The 11,835-nt window shown below is 35.9% G+C and overlaps 1 protein-coding gene across 2 annotated transcripts in view; it reads right to left on the bottom strand.

Annotated features, from left to right (window-relative positions):
• Positions 1 to 979: 979 nt before the first annotated feature.
• The window catches only part of LOC130902059 (protein 5NUC-like), a 35,777-nt gene continuing 24,921 nt past the window's right edge, over positions 980 to 11,835 (bottom strand). Inside the window, exon 4 of one of the 2 annotated variants that reach the window (XM_057813863.1) lies at positions 980 to 1,883. In XM_057813863.1, coding sequence (XP_057669846.1) covers positions 997 to 1,883 — 887 coding nt within the window. In that variant the 3' untranslated portion in view covers positions 980 to 996. Of the gene's footprint in view, positions 1,884 to 4,721; positions 5,641 to 11,835 lie in introns of those variants that run through there. The other variant, XM_057813864.1, reaches the window with a different exon arrangement.

Below are 11,835 nucleotides of genomic sequence, written 5' to 3'. Positions count from 1 at the left end.
TTGGTGCAAATATATGCTGCAAAAATTGAATCGCAGTACTTCAAAAGACGTCTATAAGATCGTGACAGGCGACGAATCATGGATCTATGCATATAAAGTCGAAACTAAACAATAATCTGTTGTGGGTCTTTAAAGACGAGATGATTGCAACAAAAGTTGTCGCGCACGAAATACTTCGAAGCAAATGGTCGCCTGTTTTTAAGGAATAACAGGATGTTTCACCACCGTTCCATTAGAGCAATGTAGATCGATCAATTCTGAATGGTACTCTATCATTTTTTTGCCAGAAGTGGTCGAAAAAATCAGGGAAACCAATCGCAGAAGACGAATCATTCACCGCCACGACAATCCTGCCAGTCTTGATCTTAATCTTGTACCTAGACTCTTTCTGACAATTTGGCTGTTCAGAAGATTGGTTCGCGAGAGATACCGCATAATTTGCCAATCGCTCAAAAAAAAGCTGGGGTCGGTTGGTGCAAATATATGCTTATGAACTCGAAACTAAACAATAATCTGTGTGGACGAGCCGAATGGGAAACCAATAGTAGAAAACGAATAATTCTCCACCAGAACAATCCGAGCCCACACACATCAGTTCAAACAACAGTCAAAACATCGAATTGATGGGTCGTCCGCTATACAGTCCTTGTTTTGGACCCAATGGTTCCGCAGATAAAAACAAATTGCGAGGTCAACGTTTTTCTAAGCCAGAAGAAGCAAATAATGCATTCAAATCACATGTTTTGGAGGTACCTCAATCGGAGGGGGAAAAACCCTTCGGCAATTGGTTCAAACGCATGCAAAAGTGTATTGATCTTACTGGAAAGTATTCTGAAAAACAATAAAGCTATATGAAATCATAAATTTTTGTTTTTATTTGTCAATCTAAAGATTTAACTAGCAGCCCTCATATTTAGCACGCAATTTTTCGTTTCTACAATTTAAACTATATCAACCGGCATCTAAATGTAGAAAGAAACAACATTTATCATTTATTCAAAATTGAAAAATGCATAAAAACGAAATAATCATAAATAAAACACTAAATCTAAATGGTTGATGTAATACTGCGTCACTTGCCTCAACGTTTTTCGTTACAAATTTGATTCTTCCTTGTTCTTCAGCAAACACTGGACTGTAGTGCTGAAAATACCACGATATACAATCTACGTCCGCCAAATCTTCATTTTTTACATCGAAAGCTTTCTCTTTCAAAATATAATGTCCGTCGTTTCCATTAGCTAAAAAATCGATAAGAACCACGCTATAAATCTTCGTAGGGTCTATATCTTCGTATTTGGGTATATCACAATTTCCACATCTAGTTTTGACTGAAACTACCCTCGACATGGCCGGCTTCGATCTATCGTAGACAATAAGTAATCCCGAAACTTGTAAAAATTCTCCACCCGACGTTTCGCCGTTACCTCTTATACCCAATTCGAGAGTTTTTATCAAATCTTCTCCTTTTAATTTGAGAGAAACAACTTGGTTACCGAAAGGAAGGGCTGCTAATATTTCTCCCCTACTTATACTTTTACTATCATCGGGTGTTATTGAAGTTCTAATTCCGCCACCGTTCATAAATCCTATTGGGGTATCACTCCAAGAAACAGGCGACATCGTAGCTTTGTACATCACAAACGCGTCTGCTATTAAATTACCGAAGTTGCATTCTTGTCTTCTGCATTTGATAGCGTTACCGTCTAGAAGAACGTTTGAAATACCAACAGTTTCTAAATTTACTTTGTTAACGGCCGGTCTGTAAACGTCAAGTAGCTCCAATAAATCTTCGTCTTGTGGAATTGAATTATCTAGTAATAATGGATTACCATAAGATTTTAGTAAATTTCCATTTTCATCGAATGTCGCATTCAAGATTCCTAAAAGAGAATCAAAAAATCAATTGACTAAATTGGAATTTATGGAACCATCGGCGATATTTGTACTGTTTACATATACTGTCTATCAAGGGTTTCGATAACCAAGTAAGAGTCTGAAGATAAACTCCTACTTTCAGTCTCTGAAGACGATAACTTGGTTATCGAAACGCTGACAGTGTAATTATGAGTGCTGGTATGTTCAGTATAAAAAAAATTGGTAATTATCTAGATTAGGTTACACCTCTCCGATTTCGTTAAAATTTTAGTATGTTATAGAGAAAATTATGCTGAAAAATTTGATATATATGTAGGGCGCGGAAATCATCCCTTCAAATAGTTTTTCAACTTTGAAATTCCAGATAAAGAAAAATAATTTATACATCATAGTTTATCTTCGCACGTCTAACTTAACCTGACCTAACCACTAATTTTAACTAAGAATATTGATAGAATATCAATCAATAAACAGCAATACACAACAATTCGTAGAATTTTATCTTTTTCATGGTCAAACACGATTAAAAAAAAACAAATATTGCAAATTATATGATACGTGTTGTCATCATTAGGTAACGAAGACATGCGAAGCTAAACTATGATGTATAAATGATTTTTCTTTTTCTGGAACTATGTGAAGGGATGATTTCCGCGCCCTACATATATGTATCAAATTTTTCAGCATAATTTTCTCTATAACCTACTAAAATTTTAACGAAATCGAAGGGGTGTAACCTAATCTAGATAATTACCAAAAAATTAATTGGTTCATTTTTTTATTACAAAGAAACTTTTATTGTGAAAGAGGATATGAAATAATCGTAGATCAGAGTCAAAATGAGATAAAAATATAGAGGCTGGCATAAAAATTGCCTCAATCCAAGAAACTAAATGGATTGGACAAGGCATTATGAAACTATGTCTTCTACTATGATCCGATATCCAAAAGAGATGTAGAGGCATTGGAAAGGAGAGCTCTTGCCAAAAAAAACAAAGGTCTCGAAAAGCTCAATATTTTGGAATTGCGATAGTATCCTTTTGATTGACTTCAAGGAATGCATACAACTGTGAACGCGGCATATTTCTTTTACTTACTTAAGTAGTTGTTTCAAAAATTATCGAAAAAAAGCGCGGCAAAATCAGCCGAGGAATGCGCTTGCTCCAAAAATCTGGCTAGGCTAAGAACTCATGAAAGGCAGTACAAATGGCTGTGAAATTGTATGAAAATAATAAATTCTTCTTCTGGTTGAGGAACATCCGGGAATGGACAGATAGCATCATAGCAACAATTGTTTGTTTAGAGTGGCTGAAAACAGGGATCATCTCGTCATTGTCTTTGCCATCTCCAGGGGAGCCTGACAAGGCACAATTAACGCAAGAATTGAAAGAATTCGACTTCATAGAAATTCTCGAATTTGCCGAATTTTGACAATAGCCTTTTTTTCTAATGAGGCCCATTTCAATATCAATGGGTTTGTAAATAGTTAACAATGAGAATCCCAAACTCAAGCACCAAAAAATCCACTCATTTTTTCTTTGAAATACGCGGGGAAAATGTCACTGTTAATACCGAAGGCAATGTTGCGATGTTAGAAGGTTCATTGGATACAGAGCTTGAAACTTCGAAATAGTTAATTCTAGGACTCGGTTTCAACAAGACGGAACTACTAGTCGCACATCAAATGAATCCATGGTGGTTTTGAAACAAATGTTCCCAGACACTTCAAACATATCCAGAGAATGTACATTAAAAAATTCATTGCGGGCTGAAAAGAAGGCAACAAAAGGAATGTTAACAGGCAATATAATCATGAATAAAGAAAGAAGACAAAATCAGGAAAAGAAATCCAAACAGCAGCAATGCAACTAAAAGATGGCAAGGCAGCAGGTTCGGATAATGTACAATCAGAATTTCTCAAACTGCTTCATACCAAAACGATAGCCTTGATTACGAAGATGTTCAACAGCGTATTATGCTGGAAAAGAAACCAGGAGCCCAAAAAAAAGAATACCGAACGATTAGTCTTATGAACCATCTTTTAAAGATCGTGCTTAGAGTAAACCACAACAGAATTTACAAATAATGTGGGAGCTAAATATCCCCCAACGAATTCGGGTTTATAAATGCTGTTTGTATGAAGGAAGCTTCTTAGTACAGGTCATGATACAAAAGCATTCGATCGAATGAAACATGATTGAGATATTTAAGGAATAAACACTAACGACCTTGAACAAAGTTATCAGCAAAAAACTGGAAGCATTCGAAATGTGACTTCCTAGACGAATACTGAAGATCCATAGAACTGCACGGGTAACAAATGAAGAAGACTTCGGCCGCATAATACGAAATGAATCCAGATATGCACTGCTCCGAACCATCCTGGTAGGTAAAATATTTGGATAAAGAGGTCCAGGAAGAAAACGGTCATCCTAACATGGAGCTGGTTCTCACAACTATTTCGTATTGTTGCTGGCTGAATAAATGTTGCTATGATGATTGCCAACATTCGTTATAGATGAGCTCAAAAATAAAACATAAAGTATATAATAATAATGATGATGAAATGGTAGCAATTACATCAGAATTACTGGAGAAAGTTTCCAATCATTTCCGTTTACGGTTAAAGGATCATTCAAATGGTGTTATTTTCAAAAATAAACTTTAGTTATTACTTCACAATTCCTTACTTTATAGTTACTCTATATTTTTTGAACCAATTCGCGACGATTGAATATCATTCAATCGAATTGACAATACTTACTAAAAACGGTCATTACTAGTCAATATTTTCCTAGTAATTAATCAATTTATCACCCTTCAAGTCGTTAATAACTGTTAAATGAGTCGCAACTTCATTTATTACGAGTTAAATTTATAAATAATGTTAAAATATTTGTACAATTAAAATTATAGTTATTGATAACGAATACATAAAAATTGAAATAACACTTCCGCCGTTCTTGTTATCGCTTTCAATGAAGCTAATTCTACCAGACACTTCTGCGAATATCGGATTGTAATGTTTAAAATACCACTCTACCACATCTACATCACCCAAATCCTCAATTTTTTTATCCATTCCTTTTTCTTTGAGTACGTATATTCCATCATTACCGTCAGCTAGAAAATCCGTAGTAATAATCCCGTATATCTTTGATAGATCTATGTCTTCGTAAATCGGAACACTGCAGTTACCACATCTCACTTTAACCGAAACTACTCGAGACATTGGAGGTTTTGATTTATCATACACAACTTTAATACCGGATACCTGCAAAAATTCTCCACCGGAAGTTTCTCCGTTACTTCTTATACCCAATTCCAAAGCTTTGATTAAATCAGCTCCGGTTAATTTCAAAGAAACTATTTGTTTTCCAAATGGTAATGCTGCCATTATTTCACCTTTGTTTATAGATTTTCCAATACCTGGAGTTATCGTTACCCGTATACCCCCGCCGTTCATGAGACCTATTGGCGCCTCTGTCCAAGTATAAGTAGAAAGAGAAGATTTATAAATAACATTTGCATCAGCCACCAAATTTCCAAAATTACATTCTTTTAATCTACATATACCGGCCCCTTCTAATGTAACCAAAGATGTTCCGATTATTGTATCAATTTGTGCATCTACAGCTGGTCTGTAAATTTCTAGAAGTTCTAAAACATCTTCGTCTTGTGGCGTTAAATTATCCAAAAGAATCGGTTGTCCTGATGACACTACTAACTCGCCGTTATCATCGAATGTCACGTTAAGTCTGCCTGTAATATATAAAAAAATATGACGGCGGACACTCAATGATGATTTAGGGATGTTTCAGAGGAAGGGCAACTGGACACCTGGTTATAATTGAAGGGATTTTGAAGGAAGAAGGCAGTGAAAAATATTAAAAATGTAGTATGTTCTGACCAGCACCGATTCGGCAGTATATATCTTCCAGTATATCAACGACCCCAAGCATTCCTGTAAGCTGTGCAAAGAGTATTTGAAAGAATTTACAAACAAATGTACTGAAAGTAATGATTTGGTTGTTATAGTCGCCAGACTTCAACCCGATTGAGTTGTTGTGGGACAAATTGAACATGGAAGTCAGAAAGCAGTGTCTTATTTCTACTTCATATCTTTGGAATATCCTAAAAAAGGAATGGAAACAAATAGACGACAATTATTTACTAAAATTGTTGCATAGAATCCCAAAATTGTGCTCCGAAATAATAAAAGCAAAAGGGAGTTACATCGATGAATGAAAAATTTGAATGAGTCCTCTTATGGGAATAAAATATTCCTGCTATTCGAAATCACGAAAATCTTGTAGAGTAAACTTTCTTGGAAGTCCTATCTAGATAAAGCGTGCGTGGACCTCAAGGGAACCAAGCGGCTGCTGCGTCAAGGCATTGGAGACAGCTGTGAGGGACTCACTCAGGTTTTTCTGGATTGGGAAAAAAAACGTCGTTGAGTGGAGTAACTCAATACCCTAGGATTCCAATTTGTATCGAGCCACTGCAGATAAGCATCACCAAAGCGTAGTACCACAAAGAAGGCACATATTGGCAGATGGCACGGTTCGAAAGATTTCAAGGTTGAGGGAATCTTGATACTGCTTCCTGATATGATCTAACGCACATGCTTACTGGGCAAGAAATTCAAAATAAAGCTTTGGGATGAAAAAACATTTACAAATGTCAAAATACCATTTTGGTTTCAATTTTCCAACGGTGTAGAGACAACCAGAAGATTAACTAATCAGTCTGATATTATAAGGCATTTCCAATGACCCAAGGAACAATTTAGGAATATAAAGAAGCAGTTACGCGTGTTTGGTCATGTGAATCAGATAAAATAAGCAACTGTTTATGTACTGAGTGATGAATTCAAAGAGTTGAAATTAGTAAGTTTGAGAAAAACCCACATATAATATCCAAATACTCAGGAGTTCACGGAAAACGATTTTAATAGCAGAACTTATTTTCCTGGACGTATGATGAACATATTGGAAAAAATATTGGAGAAATCCTCTTGGGATGGAAGTATACACGCAATACCCTCAAAAAGTTGATGATTAGAAAATGATTTTTGGAGCCCATAACATTTTTCATCTTGGAAAATTGAAATTTGAAATGACCCAGAAAACCCTCCAGTACCAGTTAATGCGATATGGTTTTGGCAAGATGAAGCACCACCACATGACGAAAGCAATGATCCCCACGTGACTTCATTAAAAGCAATTATTTTAGGAGGATACTTAGAAGAAATATCAAACTTCTAACAAGCAAAATTAAATAATAATCGCAACTGAACTAATGAGATTCTAAAATAATTCAGGATTAATTCTGCACGTGGTTCTAGGCAGATATAATGAATTTGAGGATGTTAGGGACATCACTATTAATCGTAATATAAGACAGACAAGAAAATCCATGATAATTAATATAATATAATATAAAAGTTGAATATTGAAATATAAGATGTATACTATCATTTAATAATATATCTCTTCATTAATAAAAATAGTTCAAATACATAGTTACATTTATTTTGAAACAAACAGTTTTGTATTTGGCGCCATAATCGAAACTAGAGTTCAGACACTGTTAGGAAATGAACGTATGTTGTTGCGATTCCTGTGTAATGATAGCTTAAATTCGATAATTACATTTTTAATTCGTTATACTATAACCAAGGTGTCAAAAAATAAAATTAGAATTGGCTTCGTCTTTAAGTTAAATATCAATAAAAAATAAATTGAACATAAAGTCGATTCGTAATATCTATAAATTTAATTTTATAGCTTAATTAATTCCTTTGATTCACATTTTAACAAAGATTCAGTAAAATTTTGAAATAATAAAACAAACTTTATAGTTATGGTACATTAATCATTTTTTAGTATCTAATTATTGGTTATAATTCTAATAGTCAGCATGATTCATTTCTTTGGTAATAGAATCTTCTAAACCTCATACGAACAAGTGAAAAACAAACTTTGATATCCTTTAGTCTCAATAATCGTTAAAATGATATGAAAAATTTACAAACAATCAGAAGATCAAATATATATGAACAATGAATGGCGCAAAACGAGATTTATCAAGTTCAATTTTCTATTAGGACAATTATATATGAAAATAATATTTTAATGATTCTTCTTTAGCTACATTTTAGTGCGTATGCTGCGCTGTACACTAGTAGCGTCTCGCGGTCAACTGAACCTTTAAGGTTAGGTTAGGTTAGGTCGTAAAACCAATTACTTAAAATTTATACATATCCACGGTGGTTATCCCAACATGAGAGGTTATTATTAATGCGCAGATGAAGTTCAGCTGATTGTTTTATAATACGTTTTCCAATAGGAACTTTATAATTTTAAATTTAGTTTGTGAACGCACCTTTTCACTTAACATCGAACTGTCACTATCAGGTTATTCAGTGACATAACCTTTTCATCATATTGAAGTACACGAATGAACAACGTCTGCAAATCCTAAATATTTACTACAGAAATTCGGAATCGGTGGCCGCTACTTTAAGAGTGTTAACTCCGATTTTTTTGCTCCTAATTCTCGACCTAGTAGACAGGCAGTAACAAGTTTAGTGAAAAAGTTTGAGTCTACATATTCCTTGTGTGATTTTGCCGTGCCAGTGAGACTACGGGTTGGTCGAAGTGTCGAAAATATCGCTGCCGTTGAAACGTCCGTAGCAAATAATCCAAATCATTAAATTTCACGGCGTTCTCAAGAGTTGGGCATCGCTAAGACCACTTTATGGCGAATTTTGCGTAAGGATCTTACTTTACAATTCGAAGCGACGTACGTTCTCCGATAGGGCTCTGGAAACGATGCGCCAAGATTATCAATTTCATCGCAAAATTATCTTCAGTCACGAAACTCATGTCTGGCTCAATGGGTTTATCAATAAACAAAATATGCGGTATTGGACGGGTGCAAATCCACATGTGCTTGATGAAAAACCTCTTCATCCACAAAAGATAACTGTTTGATGCGGTTTGCATGCCGGCGGCGCCATAGGGCCATATTTTGTCATCGACGATAGTAGGCGCCACGTTACTGTGAATGGTTATCGTTATCGCGCATTGATTATCGATTATTTTTGGCCCCCTAATTTGGGCCCAATTGAAGAATAAGTTTGATGAGCGTGTTATCTCAAGAAATGGACCAGTCGTTCATGCAGTTTAACGCCTCTAGATTTTTTTTCTTTAGGACTACGTCAAGTCATTGGTCTATGCTAATAAGCCGACGACATTGGAAGAGCTCAAAGCCAACATTGAACGAGAAATAGCAGCCGAAATGTGTGGCCGAGTCATGGAAAATTGAGTCCAACGAATCAACCGCTGCAAACGTGTCCGCGGTGGCCATATGAGCGAAGTCGACTTCTATTCATAAGTGTTTTGAATGAACTTCAATCCGATAATAAAGTTTTTGAAATATCTCAAATAGTTTTTTTTTTATTTTGAAAAAAAGTTGTCAAGTCCTTATTGGAAAACCCCGTACAAAATCTCGCATTTACAACATTATCGATTTGATGTTGTTGCGTGTATCTAATCTGCAATTCTAGGGAGAAGTCTAAATACTTTTCGCCTAAAAACCAACTTGTTCATCAGGCTGCAAAATCGAGGCAGCGGCAGATATAATTATTGCCAATTATTCAGTGACCAAATTTTTCTTGACCATTTTACTTAGCTTTGTTATTTTCATTTTTAAACCTGTCTCAAAACTCTAAATATTAAATAAAATTTGACGTTAGGAGTTTGTTTAATTTACTTATGGAATTTTTGTTAGTAATGGTAGTGGTGATGTCAAACGACGTGCAATATTAATCTATGAAATATTTTGACTTTTGAAAAAATTGCGTGTAATTTCTTGCAAGTTGTCTTGCACCTTGTCAAGCTGCTTTAAGAAAATGGTTAATCAGTATTCAATATTTAGATAATGATAATTCTGGAAAGTATAATTAGTTTGCAAAAGTATTTAGTACCACATTTCTTGGAAAGTCTTCGGGACGCAATTCATATTTGACCCTTTTTAGGCGCAAGAAATAATAACGCAGATGATGTTCCGACCCGTGAGCATGCCACTCATAATTGAACATGAAAAGAACATTTTCTAGATTCAGACCACGAAGTTTTAAAGATAGTATTGTGATTTTTAATGGGCATAGAGAATGCAATACGGATCGGAGATTGACGTCGCATAAACTCAAACGGCAAATCAGTTGGGATCATCGGAATCGTCGGTATGAGAAATTCCTCACCATCGAATTATCCTTTGGGTGTCGTCGCGTAAATCACGTTCGTCAATATACTTACCACCAAACGCGTTCCGTTTCACAGTTTTGATTGGTTTATAATACGAGCTTTTAATCTTAAGCTGTGCGCTGGTAAGTCAGGCGTTTCCAAATAAACGAGTACCTTAAATGTCGGATTGAATCCTCGTTCTTACATAATGTCTGCCCCAAATTAGGTCATTTAGAAATAACCATTGTATTTTTTGGTGTGAAAATTTCTTTATTCATGGGTTTCGCCACGAAGCAATGAATGCGATTGCTAATTTTGCGAAATTCGTTTGGCGTCCACATTGGCCCAATGTGGTCGCAGCTATCAGTACTGCAACGTATCGAAACGCTTCAAAAATTTCTTCTTGTGCGAAGGAAATTATCTAATTGTTGATCTCTGAGGTTTGCTCGACGATTTCGCATCACCAACCGAGCCGTTTTGTGGGTTGCCTAGCTTTACTCTTGTGATTAAAAAGCACGAAGTCGAGGCATACCAACGCGGCGCTCTTCACGTACAATTACTTATTCTTCTTCATTTTTTCATTCGCAATGTTTCGAATCCTAGTTAGTTTACGGCTTTGTCGTTTAGATGTCAGTTGCGTTTTGTTACAAAATTTTAAACAAATTAACGGCTAGACTGATGGTTTGACTTGATTTTTTTTTCTGTTGTTTGTTGCGTTTTGTTATACTACGTTTGATGTCACGTCCCACGGAAACGGGATGAAAAATAACCTATCACCTTTTCCAAGTTCTAAACTACCTCTCCACCAGTTTTCAGCTAATTCGGTTAGGCCGTTCTTGGGTTATAAATAGTGTAAATAATCCAACTTTTTTATGTATATAACCCATGGAAACGGGATAAAAAATATCCTATGTCCTTCTCCACTCCTTTTGACATCCTGAAAATACTGCCGAACGGAGCCTGTAGTATGTCGAGCATTGTCTTGCACTAGGATAAAGTTTTCGCCAAGGAAACTAACGACATGATCCCTCCGCTCCACTACCAATTTCAATACAAACCAACTTGGTTTTTGCTTACCGCCTATACTCTCCAGGAACTTCCTTCAAAAGCAACGTTTTCTTTTATGCAGCTTTGCGTGAATCTTTCTCCAGGTCTTCTATAAACTAGTCTTCTTCCATGGTTACCATGCACGCACACTCTGCTTTCGTCTGAGAAGGGAACGGAGCGCAATTGTTCCTCAATCTAATTATTGTGTCCTCTGACAAAACGTAGAAGGGGTGCTCGATCGGCTAGGATTGATTTGGGGTCGGTAGCTACCCTTTTTATTTCAAGGTTAGCTATTTAGCCACTCATAGACACTCCTCGCGTTTCTTTGAGCTTTTGTTGCGTGTTAATACAAGTAAGATTCTGATTTATAGGTATGCTGACAACGAATAGCGACATGATCTCTTCGCTCCACCACCAATTTCAATACAAACCAACTTAGTTTTTGCTTACCGCCCATACTCTCCAGGAACTTCCTTCAAAAGCAACGTTTTCTTTTATGCAGCTTTGCGTGAATCTTTCTCCAGGTCTTCTATAAACTAGTCTTCTTCCATGGTTACCATGCACGCATACTCTGCTTTCGTCTGAGAAGGGAACGGAGCGCAATTGTTCCTCAATCTAATTATTGTGTCCTCTGACAAAACGTAGAAGGGGTGCTCGA

The sequence above is a fragment of the Diorhabda carinulata genome, chromosome X (genome assembly GCF_026250575.1).
Source record: "Diorhabda carinulata isolate Delta chromosome X, icDioCari1.1, whole genome shotgun sequence".
NCBI classification, from domain to species: Eukaryota; Metazoa; Arthropoda; class Insecta; order Coleoptera; family Chrysomelidae; genus Diorhabda; species Diorhabda carinulata.
Note: the sequence above shows the minus strand (reverse complement) of the source record. Positions and strands in the feature narration are given on the sequence as shown.